At 45.9% G+C, this 14587-nt stretch overlaps 2 protein-coding genes across 3 annotated transcripts; one reads left to right on the top strand and one right to left on the bottom strand.

Annotated features, from left to right (window-relative positions):
* Positions 1–50: 50 nt before the first annotated feature.
* On the bottom strand, positions 51–4221 carry gdpgp1 (GDP-D-glucose phosphorylase 1). 2 transcript variants are annotated; one of them, XM_062963525.1, is made up of 2 exons: positions 4083–4221; positions 51–2781 (listed from the first exon to the last, which is right to left on the bottom strand). In XM_062963525.1, exon 2 carries the CDS (start codon positions 2728–2730, stop codon positions 1660–1662), a length of 1071 nt encoding a protein of 356 aa, XP_062819595.1. In that variant the 5' UTR covers positions 2731–2781; positions 4083–4221; the 3' UTR covers positions 51–1659. The 2 variants fall into 2 exon arrangements, with proteins under 2 accessions (XP_062819595.1, XP_062819594.1); XM_062963524.1 differs by having other exon boundaries at positions 4035–4172.
* On the top strand, positions 4129–13357 carry cib1 (calcium and integrin binding 1). Its single transcript, XM_062963526.1, has 7 exons — positions 4129–4267; positions 4378–4412; positions 6715–6817; positions 8253–8406; positions 10449–10567; positions 10653–10741; positions 12889–13357. The coding sequence occupies exons 1-7, from the start codon at positions 4142–4144 to the stop codon at positions 12908–12910; spliced, it is 648 nt and encodes a 215-aa protein (XP_062819596.1). The 5' UTR covers positions 4129–4141; the 3' UTR covers positions 12911–13357.
* The last annotated feature ends 1230 nt before the right edge of the window (positions 13358–14587 follow it).

Genomic DNA, 14587 nt, shown 5'->3' with positions numbered 1-14587 from the left:
AATAAATGGGCCGGCAGAACGTTGGATAAGCAAATATGTTGGATAATAAGGAGGGATCAAGGAAAAGTCTATTAAACATCAAATTTGGTTATGATTTTACAAATTAAGCACCAAAACATCATGTTATACAACAAATTTGAGAGAAAAAGTAGTTCAATATGCAGTAATGCTATGTAGTAATTACTGTATTTACGAATTTAACACCAAAATATCACTATGTATTGAAAACATTGACTACAGAAATGCGTTGGATAATCCAGAATGTTGGATAAGCGAATGTTGGAGACCCTACTGTATGTGCTTTTATTGTAAGCTGCCCCGAGTCCCTTATTGGGTGAGAAGGGCGGGATATAAATACTGTAATAAATAAATAAATATTTCACAGGTTACTGAGCAGCATTACATAAATAAATGTGTGAACCACGCTGCCCCAGAACTCCTGAATATTGAACTATCTGGCAAAAGGGGTTTCTGGGTTCATGTTCGTTTTACTCTTTTGAATGATGTCCTATCTGACCGCATGGGATTTCTCTTATTTTATTTCACCACAAGACAGAAGGAAATCCCATTTTACTCCTCACTTTATTGGACTTATAACTTCAACCTGGATTTGATTTACCAAAACTACTTTTGAGCCTGTTTTTGTAAGCAGATTTCTTTTTTAAATCTCATCATTTTGGTTGGTTTTTTTTTTTGGTCTTTGATACATTTATTAGTGTGTGTTATTTTCTGTCGTTTTATCAATGCTGGAACCTTTCAAAACACGCTCTATACAAAGTCAACCATTTAAACTTTGTGGCTTTCTGCTACTCTGCTCATTGAACAAAGAGGCTGTGCTTTGATTCAAAGGCAATCTTGGTCAAATGGCCAGAAACCTTTGCCCTAGGCATACAATGAACTCCATTAACTCTAACCAAATTTTAACAAAGCAATGCAAGAAGAATCTGCAGCAGAGAGGCTGCAGTGTATTTATAATGTTTAGATGGTTCAATAAATGTCTTTAGCCATGAAAATAACGTCTAATCTCTTTGTCAAAGCAACACAGAATAATTACACTTTGGAAAATCTTTGCCTTCCCAGAATACAGTGTTCCCTCACTTATTGCTGGGGTTAGGTTCCAGGACCACTCGCAATAAGTGAAAATCCACAAAGTAGGGACACTATATTTATTTTAGTATTTATACATTATTTAAGTAGTTATACACTATTTTAAGTCTTTATCAACCAATTGTGTGTTGATAAATCACTTCCTTTTCCTCCTGTTGCCACTTGGGCTCCTTCTCTCTCCCTTTGGCTTCTCCTTCCTCTCTTCCTTAGGCTGTAAATTGTAATTTTTAATGATTTATAATAGTCTTTTAGAGTAATTGAAAAACCGCATAACAGCGAATCCGCAAAAAGTGAACCGCGAAGTAGTGAGGGAACACTGTATATCTCTTATTTCTTTTGTTAAAACATGTTTATGGGCCACCAGCTCTCACTGCAACTGAGCAAACTCAGTGTCTGAGAGGAAACCCTCCCAAATAATTTGGAGGGCCGAGGCCTTGGTCAGAGCCTGGAAGTCTCAGGCAGTTTTGAGTTCATGGCCTTGCGTTCATGTTTGAGTGGGAAGAGCGGAGAAAGAGGCCTGCCAACCTGCAGCACACTTGAGCCCCACAGATGTCACCCCAAGAGGGCCACCAGCTCTCGCTGCAGCTGGGCAAACTCAGCATCTGAGAGGAGACACTCTCGAATTATCTGGAGAGCCGAGGCCTCGGTCAGGGTCTCAAAGTCCTGGGCGGTCTTGATGGGCAGATGCCCTGCCAGTTCACAGAGCGCCACATTGAAGGCAGAGGACTCCTTGGCCCCAAAGCAGGCCCTCCGGGGCCAGACAATGATTCGAAGCCCCGGCCGCGATGCAGCGCAGAAAGATCCCTTATTTGGGTCCGCTCCCCGGGTGACAAAGAGATTGTGGGCCACCCCTTTCTCTGCCAGGAAGCTGGTCAGCTTTGCTACTTGTCTGGCCATCTCCTCCAGCTGCGCCACTTTGGAGAAGAAGAAGAGGAAGCCAGGTGCCGGGGCCCCATCCTGCAGCAAGTAGAGCCCTGCTTTGGGCAGAAGGGCTTGGCAAGGGGCAGTCTCCACCGGCAGCTTCCTGTCCAGGTAATAGCCATGCAGATGGAGGTGGTTGACGGAGGCGCAAGCCCCCAGGCTATTGAAGCCCACGCGGAAGCCCGGCTGGGTGCTGAGCAGGACGGCCTCCAGGCCACAAAGGAGGGCCTCCGGGGTCAGCACCTGCGGCAGTTCACAGCCCGGATCCGGCACCAGGAGCACATGCCCGTTTTCCAAAGGGCTGACGTTGATGACCACCAGAACCTCCTCCGCGGAGCCTTCCCGCCTCAAGGCGAAGAGCACCTCCTCTGGCCGGATGCGGGTAAAGTTGAACCGCTGCGGGTCGAAGGCCTGTTGAAGGCTGTGGATCTCCTGGGGGGCCCTCCGCCGCGCCCCGCGCTCCACGTTCAGCTGTGCCACCAGACCCATCACGCCTGGCAGGACCCGGGTGGGCAACGCCTCCAAGCGGTAGCGGAAGAAGCCCTTCTCCATGCGGTCCCTCCAGCCTTGCAGCAGGGCACGATCAAAGCGGGACAGGCCCTTGGATGGCCACTCTACCCCGCTGAACACCAAGTCCCGTTCCCCATAGGAGAAGGCCTCCGCAGATGGGGTCCCGTTGAGATCCTGGCTGTTGGAGTTCATGCTGGGTGCAGAGAGACGGAAGGAGATCCTTCTGGGAGCCTAAAAAATGATCTGTAGAAAATTATTATTATTATTAATGTTTAATTATACCCCAATTTTTCTCTCCAGGAGGAGACTCAAAATGGTTATGTGCCTATTATTAGTATTAAAATGTATTATTATTCTGTTTATTTATACCACACATTTCTCTCCAAAAAGGAGTCAAAGCAGCTATGTATCTATTATTTGTATTATAATGTATTATTATTATTATTATTATTATTATTATTATTGTCGTTGTTTATTAATACAGTAGAGTCTCACTTATCCAAGCATCGCTTATCCAAGTTTCTGGATTATCCAAGCCATTTTTGTAGTCAATGTTTTCAATATATTGTGATATTTTGGTGCTAAATTTGTAAATACAGTAATTACTATGTAGCCTATTGAACTACTTTTTCTGTCAAATGTGTTGTATAACATGATGTTTGGGTGCTTAATTTGTAAAATCATAACCTAATTTGATGTTTAATTGGCTTCTCCTTAATCCCTCCTTATTATCCAAGATATTTGCTTATCCAAGCTTCTGCCGGCCCGTTTATGTTGGATAAGTGAGACTCTACTGTACCTCTAGAATGGATTACTGAAATGCACTCTACGTGGGGCTGCCTTTGAAGACAGAGTCTTTGCAGTTCGATCTTTAAATCCTCATATTGAGTCTGCCAGTTATTATTTATTTATTTATTTATTTACTACATTTATATGCTGCCCTTCTCACCCCAAAGGGGACTCAAGAGCGGCATACAAATTCCATTCATATACAATACATTACATTATTAGCATAGTACAACACTAGCATTAAATTACTATATTGTACTATATCATTACATTGTAATATTATTAGTAATATTACATTTAATATATAATATATAATTAATATTATTAAATTGTATTATTATCAGTATTATATTGTAATACATTATAATATTATCAATATTATATGTATATACAATATATTATTATATATTATGATTATTAGAGGCAGGAAGTTTGTTTGTCTCAGCCATTAAAAAAAAAGAATGAAATCCTTTAAAATAAGCAGGCCTACAGCTTATAGATCAGGCCTGGGCCAACTTGGGCCTTCCCTTGAGTTGTTTTGGACTGCAACTCCCAGCATTCCTCACAGCCTCAGGCCCCTTCCTTTTCCCCCTCAGCCGCTTAAGGAAGGGGCCTGAGGCTGTGAGGAATGCTGGGAGTTGCAGTCCAAAACAACTCAAGGGAAGGCCCAAGTTGGCCCAGGCCTGAGATAGATGTATAGAACTCACGCAAGCGGAAGCTGCTCGGAGATGCCTTTCCTTCCGGCTCTTCCTCACCTGCGCGTCCCCTTTAAGGGGCGGGGCCTCGTTGCCATGGGAGCGTTGCCCAGTGACGTATGAGAAGGGGCCGGACTCGGAAGAGCTCGCACTGGCTTCGTCGCCCCTTCGGCTGTTTCCGTCTGGCCGCCATGGGGGTCTCCGGCAGCCGCCGACTCCCGCGGGACCTTTTGAGCGAGTACCAGGCAAGGCGGCGGCGGAAGTGAACCGCGGGGAGGGGGGGGAGGCTGCTCTTCCTTCTTCCGGGACCTTTTCCTCTTCCGGGATAATTAACTAGCATCTCCTTCTTCCGCAGGAATTGACCTTCCTGACCGCGCAGGAGATCCTGCTGTGAGTAGGCCGGGAAGTGGGAATTGTTAGGCTGCATCTTTTCTTCTCTCCCTCCTTCCTTGCAGTCCTTCCTTCCTTATATTTCCTGCCTTGGGTTATTATTATTATTGTATGACACAGCAAACAAGATAGATAAGTTCCAATGAATCCTTTGGGCCACATAGTTGTGCCTCTGTTTGTAGTCTGTCTGTGCGATTTTCTTACAGCAGCTGAGGATAGGATCAATGGTTTCGTCAGTTTCCTTGCACAGTCTGTATTTTGGGTCATCAGCTGATTTTTCGATCTTGGCCTGAATGGCCTTTGTCCTGATGTCTTGCTCCTGGGCTGCAAGGATCAGGCCTTCGGTCTCCTTCTTCAGGGTCCATTCGTGAGCCAGAGCCAGGTCTTCTCCTTATCAGCTTTTCCTTCAATTTTGTCAAGGAACTTTCCATGCAGTGTTTTGTTGTGCCAGCTGTCAGCTCTAGTTTGTAGTGTGGCTTTCTTGTACTGGTTTTTTGTCTGCTGTGCTTTGAGGAGTTTCTGATTTTTGACTTCAATCAAAGCAGGTTCTTCACTTTGCTTCACATATTCTGCCAGGGCATGTTCTTCTTCTTTGACTGCTTGTTTGACTTGTAAGAGTCCTCTGCCCCCAGATAGATATGCTGGATTTCGTATATTATTATTATTATTATATTTTGCACCTTGGAATGCCATTGTAAGCCGCCCTGAATCTCTTCCGGGAGATGGTGGCGGGATATAAATAAAGGTTATTATTATTATTATTCCAACGCTATTATCTCTTCCCAAGTGCCGGAGACAGGGTTGAGCACCTGAGGCACCTGTTAGGACACAGGGGGCGGAGCTAGAGGAGTGGGCGTGGCTTCTTCCCAAGAGCCCGAGACAGGGCTGAGGATCTATACCTCTCCTCAGGCGCTTGTGGGGACACAGAGGGCGGGGCTAGGGATGGGGGCGGGGCCTCCTTCCAAGAGCCCGAGACAGGGCTGAGCCTCTATACCTCCCCTGAGAGGCCTTTTAGGACTAAAGGGCGGGGCTAGGGGTAGAGGCGGGGCCTCTTCCCAAGAGCACGAGACAGGGCTGAGCCTCTATACCTCCCCTGAGAGGCCTTTTATGACTAAAGGGCGGGGCTAGGGGTGGAGGCGGGGCCTCTTCCCAAGAGCACGAGACAGGGCTGAGCCTCTATACCTCCCCTGAGAGGCCTTTTAGGACTGAAGGGCAGGGCTAGGGGTGGGGGCGGGGCCTCTTCCCAAGAGCACGAGACAGGGCTGAGCCTCTATACCTCCCCTGAGAGGCCTTTTATGACTAAAGGGCGGGGCTAGGGGTAGAGGCGGGGCCTCTTCCCAAGAGCACGAGACAGGGCTGAGCCTCTATACCTCCCCTGAGAGGCCTTTTATGACTAAAGGGCGGGGCTAGGGGTGGGGGCGGGGCCTCTTCCCAAGAGCACGAGACAGGGCTGAGCCTCTATACCTCCCCTGAGAGGCCTTTTATGACTAAAGGGCGGGGCTAGGGGTAGAGGCGGGGCCTCTTCCCAAGAGCACGAGACAGGGCTGAGCCTCTATACCTCCCCTGAGAGGCCTTTTAGGACTAAAGGGCGGGGCTAGGGGTGGAGGCGGGGCCTCTTCCCAAGAGCACGAGACAGGGCTGAGCCTCTATACCTCCCCTGAGAGGCCTTTTATGACTAAAGGGCGGGGCTAGGGGTAGAGGCGGGGCCTCTTCCCAAGAGCACGAGACAGGGCTGAGCCTCTATACCTCCCCTGAGAGGCCTTTTAGGACTAAAGGGCGGGGCTAGGGGTGGAGGCGGGGCCTCTTCCCAAGAGCACGAGACAGGGCTGAGCCTCTATACCTCCCCTGAGGCGCTTGTTAGAACACGGGGGCGGGGCATAGAGGTCCAGCCTGGTCAGGCACTCGGGAAGAGGCCCCGCCCCCTGTGTCCAGGACAGGGATAGAAGCTCAGCCCTGCCTCAGAGCTTGTAACTCTGCCCATCCCAGTCCTGGCCGCCCATTTGTGGCCCCACCCACCTCCCCCTCCCAGCCCTAGGGGAGAGGCTCAGCCCTGCCCTCTTGAGCAGGAGCCACGCCCACCCCTCTAAGCCACGCCCCCTTTCCAGGGGGCGCTGAATAATATTTTTTCTGGAAAGGGAGCAGTAGGCCAAATAATTTTGGGAACCACTGCTGTAGGCCTTTAAAGGTCCAAACCAACACTTTGTACTTTGTCCGGAAACTAATTGGCAGTTGGTGGAGTGACTTTAGGGTAGGTGAGATATGCTCACTCCTTCCTCCCTTTCCTTCCTTCCTTCCTTTTCAGGGCCCACCGGCGCTTCTGCGACCTTCTGCCCAAGGAGGATCGGGACCAGGCCTTCGCCATCCGGGCGCCCAAGGGAAAGGTCCTGGCGCTGCCCGAACTCAGGGTAAGGGAGCCGAAGGAGGACAACCCTGTGGTCACAGAATCATAAAATCATAGAGATGGAAGGGGCCCCCAAAGGCTATCCAGTCCAACCCTAACCCTAACCCTTTGGCCATGCAGGAAAAAACACAATCACCCCCCCCCCCCCCAATCAGTTTTTCCCAATATTCAGACGGAAATCTCCTCCCCCTGTCATTTGAACCCATTGTTCCATTGAGTCCTCGTCTCCAGGGCAGCAGAAAACATGCCTGCTCCTTTCTTAGGACATCTTTTCAAATATGTAAACATGGCTCTCATGCCTCCTCTCAAACTTCTCTTCTGAGGCTGAACAGACCCAGCTCTTTAAGACGCTCCTCCAAGGGATTAGTCATGGTCTCCGGGGCTTTGACCCTTTTAGTCGCCCTCGTCCTCTGGACCCCTTCCAGCTTACAGTCAATATCCCTCTTGAATTGCGGTGCCCAGAATTGTACAAAGGGTTGTTATTCCAGGATGGAATACTGGCCTCAGATCTCTCTCTCTCTCTGAACTAGAAATCCCAGATCCACAGAACAGAGCTGTGATCAATAAAGCGGCATATAGTGATCTAGACACGTGAAGCAAGTGCAAACCCCACAGAAGAAGCTCAAGCAGCAGATACAGAGCAGGGGAGGGTGGGGTGGCACTTCCTGGAAGGGGGGGGGGGGCTCTGGTCTGGTTCTCAGTGGCCTGGGCCTTGCTTCGGGCAGCTCTTTGACCTCACGGACCTCCTTCCTTTCCTTTCTTCCTCTCTTTCCTTCATCTCTTCCTTTCTTTCCTCTCTTTTTTTCCTCTCTTCCTTTCCTTTCTTTCCTCTCTTCCCGTCCTCTTTCCTTCCTTCCTTCCCTTCCTTTCTTTCCTCTCTTCCCTTCATCTTTTCATTTCTTTCCTGTCTTCCCTTCCTCTCTTCCCTTCCTTTCTTTCCCCTTTCTTCCTTCCTTCCTTCCTTCCTTCCTTTCTTTCCTCTCTTCCCGTCCTTTCTTCTCTTTCTTCCTTCCTTTCCTTCCTTCCTTTCCTCTTGCCTTCCTTTCTTTCCTTTCTTTCTTCCTTCCCTTCCTTTTTTCCTCTCTTCTCTTCCTCTCTTCTCTTCCTCTCTTCCCTTCCTTTCTTCCTTCCTTCCCTTCCTTTGTTCCTCTTCTCTTCCTCTCTTCCCTTCCTTTCTTCTCTTTCTTCCTTTCCTTCCTTCCTTTCCTCTCTTCCTTTCCTTCATTTCCTCTCTTCCCTTCCTTTCTTTCCTCTCTTCCTTCCTTCCCTTCCCTTCCTTCCTTTCCTATCTTCCCTTCCTCTCTTCCACTCCTTTATTTCCTCTCTTCCCTTCCTTCCTTTCCTCTTTTTCTTTCCTTCCTTCCCTTCCCTTCCTCCCTTCGCTTCCCTTTCCTCCCTCCCTCCCTCCCTCTCTTCCTCCCTTCCTTCCTTCTTCCCAGGCCAACCCCTTCCGGCACCGCATCCTCCGCGTCTTCTCCACGGCGGAGGACGGGGAGGGCAGCCTCTCCTTTGAGGACTTCCTGGACATGCTGAGCGCCTTCAGCGACGCGGCCACTCCAGAAGTCAAGTCCCACTATGCTTTCCGCATCTTTGGTGAGTGTCCAAAACCTGTCCACAGAATCTCTGTTAACGTAGCCACTGCTCACCGTCTCATAGTCAAAGGCAGTCCAAAGTCTTACTCAGCAATGAGTCCACCTGGGGCAAAACATACAGAGAGTCCAGAGTTCTTTCCAAGGGTCAAAGCCAAGCAATCTCATCAACTCAAGCCAAAGTTCAGGTCCAATCCAAGAGTTCACCGACAGAGATTTGGGCTGTAGCAGTTCCATAACGTTGCTCGCTGCAACTACTAAGTCCAGCCTCCGACCAGGCTGTGGCACAGCTGGTTAGTAGCCAGCTGTAATAAATCACTACAGACCGAGAGGTCATGAGTTCGAAGCCAGCCCAGGTCAAAGTAAGCTCCCGACTATAAATAGTCCAGCTTGCCGTTAACCCATGCAGTCGAAAGACAGTTGCATCTGTCAAGTAGGAATTTAGGTACCGCTATGCGGGGAGGTTAATTTACAATGCCATAAAAATCTCCAGCAGTGTGCAGAAGAGGAAGAAGTTCCATCAAGGATTGTTGTATGTCTTTCGGGCTGTGTGGCCATGTTCCAGAAGCATTCTGGAACATGGCCACACAGCCCGAAAGACATACAACAACCCTGTGATCCCGGCCATGAAAGCCTTCGACAACACATTCCATCAAGGACTCGGTGTCGCAGTGGGTGATGAAGCAGCAGCTCCCCCTGTGGCCGGAATCGAGCATATCCTCACAAAGCAAAAAAGCTGGAGTATTAAATTGCCTCTGTGTCTCTGCCTATATGTGGTTGTCTATATATGTTGTTTGTCCAATGGCATTGAATGTTTGCCATGGAGATGGGCATTGCGATCCGCCCTGAGTCCCCTTCGGGGTGAGAAGGACGGAATATAAAATGCTGTAAATAAGTACAGTAGAGTCTCACTTATCCAAGCTAAATGGGTCAGCAGAAGCTTGGATAAGCGAATATCTTGGATAATAAGGAGGGATTAAGGAAAAGCCTATTAAACATGAAATTAGGTTATCATTTTACAAATTAAGCACCAAAACATCATGTTTTACAACAAATTTGACAGAAAAAGCAGTTCAATACGCAGTAATGTTATGTTGTAATTGCTGTATTTACGAATTTAGCACCAAAATATCACGATATATTGAAAACATTGACTACAAAAATGGCTTGGATAATCCAAGTGAGGCTTGGATAAGTGAGACTCTACTGTAAGTAAATAAATAAATCTATGTCATTTTCACAAGTGCTCTCACCCGGGGGCCCTCCTTCTGTGATTGGTATACATTTTCATAGATATGTGTGTGTGTTTATTTATTTATCTATGTAATTGAGTACTTTATTGTTATTTTTATGTTCATTTGTTTTTGAACTTGTTGTACCCCTGCCTCAAGCCATCAGGATGTATTACAGTAGAGTCTCACTTATCCAACATAAACGGGCCGGCAGAATGTTGGATAAGCGAATATGTTGGATAATAAGGAGGCATTAAAGAAAAGCCTATTAAACATCAAATTAGGTTATGATTTTACAAATTAAGCACCAAAACATCATGTTAGAGAACAAATTTGGCAGAAAAAGTAGTTCAATACGCAGTAATGCTATGTAGTAATTACTGTATTTATGAATTTAGTACCAAAATATCACAATATATTGAAAACATTGACTACAAAAATGCGTTGGATAATCCAGAACGTTGGATAAGCAAGTGTTGAATAAGTGAGACTCTACTGGCATTGAATGTTTGCCATGTATACGTGCATTGCGATCCACCCTGAGTCTCCTTTGGGATGAGAAGGGTGGAATATAAAATGCTGTAAATAAGTAAGTAAATAAATCTATGCCACTTTCACAAGTGCTCTCACCCGTGGGCCCTCCTTCTGTGATTGGTATACATTTTCATATATATGTGTGTGTTTTTATTTATCTATGTAATTGAGTACTTTATTTTTATTTTTACGTTCATTTGTTTTTGAACTTCTTGCACCCCTGCTTTGAGCCACCAGGATGCATTATTATTAAAAATGTATTATTATTATTCTTCCTTAGATTTTGATGATGACGGGACTCTGGACAAGAAGGACTTGGAGCAGCTGGTCAACTGCCTGACCGGGGAGGGAGAGGACAGCCGGCTGAGCCCCGTGGAAATGGAGCAGCTCATCCAGAACGTGAGTGGGGCGGAAGGGAAGGCCCGGGCTGCCCCCTCCATCCTGTGGGGCCCTCGGCCCTTCTGAGTCTCTGCCGCTTCTGCAGATTTTAGAGGAGTCCGATATCGACAAAGACGGGACCATCAACCTCTCCGAGTTCCAGCACATCATCTCCCGATCCCCAGACTTCACCAGGTATGCCTCCTTCCCCCCGTTTGCATGGGGCAGGGGGTCAATCCCCCTTTCCTGTTCTCTCCCTAAAGAGTCCCTTCCAGAAACAGCCCCTCTGGCTTCTTGCTACAATAGTTTCCAAATTACACTATGTAACAAAAGTTTTGTTCCTGGGTCATAAATGTCATTTTCTAATTGATTCTATCATTAAAAACACAGGTAACATACTAAACTGCAAAAAACTTCGCTTTGCAAGACATCCTGCAGCATACTTTGCTCTAGTTTTTCAGTGAATCTCCGATAGTCCTAACCCGTTCAACCTAGTTTGCAGCAGCCACAAAAACAAAACTTTTGCAGTACAGTGTTCCCTCACTACTTCGCGGTTCGCTTTTTGTGCCCTTGCTGTTCTGTAATAAACACTAAAATAATAGTATAAATCTTACAATAATAGTATAAATCCCTCTTTCTACTTCCTTCCTAAGGAGAAGCCTAAGGAAGGAAGGAAGGAAGGAAGGAAGGAGAAGCCGAAGGGAGAGAAAAAGAGGCCGAAGCAGCTTTGTTTTCTGCGGTTTAGTTTTTTGCTGTTCTGCGGTTTTACAATAAACATTAAAATAATAGTATAAATCTTAAAATAATAGTATAAATCCTTCTTTCTACTTCCTTCCTAAGGAGAAGCATAAGGAAGGAAGGAAAGAAAGGGAAGGAAGGAATAAAAAAGGAAGGAAGGAAAGAAGGAAGGAAGGAGCCGAAGGGAGAGAAAAGGAGGCCAAAGCAGCTTTGTTTTCGCCTCAGAAGACATGCGCGTGCTTGAGAGGCGAGGAGGGAAGAGAGACGCTACTTATTTATTACTTATTTATTTACTACATTTATATCCCACCCTTCTCACCCTGAAGGGGACTCAGAGCGGCTTACAAATTAAATTTACATACAAAATTATATAATTAGCATAGTACAATACTGGTAATAAATTACTATATTGTACTGTATCAATATGTTGTAATATTATTAGTAATATTACATGTAAAATATAATATATAATTGATATTATTATATCGTATTACAATATAATATTATATAATATTAGGAATACTTGCCAGTGAGATTGTAAACAACACAAATATAGTGTCCCTACTTTGCAGATTTTCACTTTTCGCAGCTGGTCCTGGAACGTAACCCCCATGTGTCAATAATAATATTATACTATACCAGGGGTCCCCAAACTTTTTAAACATGTGGCCAGTTCACGATCCTTTGGACCGTTGGAGGGCCGGACCGTTGGAGCAACAACAATAACAACAACAACAATAATAATAAAAAGAGGGTTGGAAGAGACCCCTTGGGCCATTGAGGCCAATCCTCTTCTGCCTTTGTGCACCGAAAGCACAAGCAAAGCACCCCTGACAGATGGCCACCTAGCCTCAATGTTAATAATAATAATAATAATAATAATAAGAAGAAGAAGAAGAAGATTGTAAGAGAAGAAGAGACCGCTTGGGTCATTTAGTCCAACCCCCTTCTGCCCTTGTGCCATGGGGGCCGGATAAATAGCTTTGATGGGCCGCATCTGGCCCCCGGGCCTTAGTTTGGGCACCCCTGTACTATACTATACTAATATTATAATATATTGTATATACATGTAATATTAATAATAATATTATGATGTAATACAATGTAATAATAATTATAATTCACTATTATAATAGTATATTTATATTACATGCAATATTACTAATAATATTGCAATATAGTTGTATAATATATCGTATGTATATATACTTGTAAACCACCCAGAGTCCCCTTCGGGGTGAGAAGGGCGGGATATAAATGTCGCTAATAAATAATAAATGAGGGAACACTGTATAACAACTACTTGCAAAGTCAGTACTGCACAATTAAACAGAAAATAACACTTTCAAACCAGGAACATTTTTTTTCAAATTTTGTAACATAATATTATTCTCAGGATCTTAAGAGTTGGAAGAGGACATCTAGTCATGCCTAATTTTGGCACGCGAAAGAGATGCTCCTCCACCCTTGGCCTAAATGGCTCTAAAATACGGGTGTCCACCACCCCTGGGGCAGACTAGGAATCAAGTCAAGGAATTCTTCCTAATGTTTAGGTGGGACCTCCTTTTTGGTCATCTGACTGCACTGTCCTTTCTCTCCCTCAGTTCCTTCAAAATTGTGCTCTGATTCTTCACCGTTTCGCCTCGCTCCTGCTTCTGTTTTTCTCGCCAACGTGGATGACTGACATCGAGTCAAGGGACCCAAAGCGATGACTTATATGCTCTGGGCAGTGAGGTCTTCTGACACTATGGCCTTTAAATATCTTCCATGATTGATGCTGATCAATCGCGGCCTCCCTGGGAGCCACACCATCTGTGCCTATCATCCGGCATTGCTGTAACTCAAACCTTGGTGCCTTTGCAGGGAATTCTTTGGATCACAGTTTGTTTCTTCCTCGTTTCTCTCTCCTTGCCTGGTCTCAGTCTGGAGGCTTGGGCTACTTCTGTAGCTGAGTTGTGGCATCAGAGCGACGACCTTTTCTCAAAGCCTTACTGACGTAACTTGTTTTTGGCACAGTCTCCATGGCCGCGCCTACGTTTTCTACACCTGTCCTAATAAAGTGTGGAAGTTGGACATTGTCCCCTCCGGTGTTTATTTCTCCCAGCGGAGGTGACGCCGCGTAGTCTGGCTGAGCGGCTGCAGAACAAAACAAAAGGTAGCACTTCCTCCTCCTCCTTTGTCAATGCACCTGAGCCAGGTGGGTGAGACACCCCACTTGGTCCTCCTGGCAGAGAGACTGAGATTTTGGAGAATGGGTTAAAGAGAGAGGAGGAGGAAGGGAAAAGAGGCAAAGTGTGCAAAAAGTGAAGAAAGATTGGAATGACCTGGAAGACGGGGAAGCACAGGAGGATTGTTTTGGAAAACAGGATTGTTTTGGAACAGGGAGAGGCCAAATTGAAGGACGGAGCAGGGAGAGTTTGCACATGTGCGTGCATGTTTACTCTAGTCAACTATAAAACCCATGCAAAGATCAGTCTTTCTATTGCACACACCCCACTCAGTGTTATTCTGCAGATGGAACGATTGTACAGTAGAGTCTCACTTATCCAACATTCTGGATTATCCAATGCATTCTGCCTCCCGCTCAGATCCACAGCTGTTTCTCTAGATTTAATTTTCTGTAAAATGTTGTTACTTGTAAGTTCATTTTATGCCATTCTATCTTTATTTGTCTTCTGCCAACCTAGCACTTAGAAAACATGCAAATGTGAGTAGATCAATAGATACCGCTCTGGCGGGAAGGTAAGGGCGCTCCATGCAGTCATGCCTATGGCCACGTGACCTTGGAGGTGTCTATGGACAACGCCGGCTCTTCGGCTTAGAAATTGAGATGAGCACAAACCCCCAGACATAGACATGACTGGACTTAACGTCAGGGGAAAACCTTTACCTTTACCTATCTTTATTTGTTGTTAATTCGTTAGTAGCCAATGTTTTATAGACAATGTTTTCAATACATTGCAATGTTTTGGTGCTAAATTAGTAAATACAGTAATTACTACATAACGTTACCATGTATTGAACTGCTTTTTCTGGCAATTTCTTTGTAAAATAGGATGATTTGGTGCTTAATTTATAAAACAATGAGCCCCTGAAGGGTGAAGTGTGTTAAAGTGCTGAGCTGCTGAACTTGCAGACTGAAAGGTCCCAGGTTCGAATCCGGAGAGCGGAGTGAGCACCCGCTGTTAGCTCCAGCTTCTGCCAACCTAGCAGTTCGAAAACATGCCAATGTGAGTAGATCAATAGGTACCGCACTGGCGGGAAGGTAACGGTGCTCCAGACAGTCATGCCAGTGGCCACATG

Source organism: Anolis carolinensis, unplaced genomic scaffold (assembly GCF_035594765.1).
Source record: "Anolis carolinensis isolate JA03-04 unplaced genomic scaffold, rAnoCar3.1.pri scaffold_11, whole genome shotgun sequence".
NCBI lineage: Eukaryota > Metazoa > Chordata > Lepidosauria > Squamata > Dactyloidae > Anolis > Anolis carolinensis.
Note: the sequence above shows the minus strand (reverse complement) of the source record. Positions and strands in the feature narration are given on the sequence as shown.

Coding starts and splice junctions, on each gene's coding strand:
- gdpgp1 (XM_062963525.1), bottom strand. CDS start 2,730: ATGAACTCCAACAGCCAGGATCTCAACGGGACCCCATCTGCGGAGGCC.
- cib1 (XM_062963526.1), top strand. CDS start 4,142: ATGAGAAGGGGCCGGACTCGGAAGAGCTCGCACTGGCTTCGTCGCCCC. Junction 10,568..10,652: donor TGGAGCAGCTCATCCAGAAC/GTGAGTGGGGCG, acceptor CCGCTTCTGCAG/ATTTTAGAGGAGTCCGATAT. Junction 10,742..12,888: donor CGATCCCCAGACTTCACCAG/GTATGCCTCCTT, acceptor TCTCTCCCTCAG/TTCCTTCAAAATTGTGCTCT.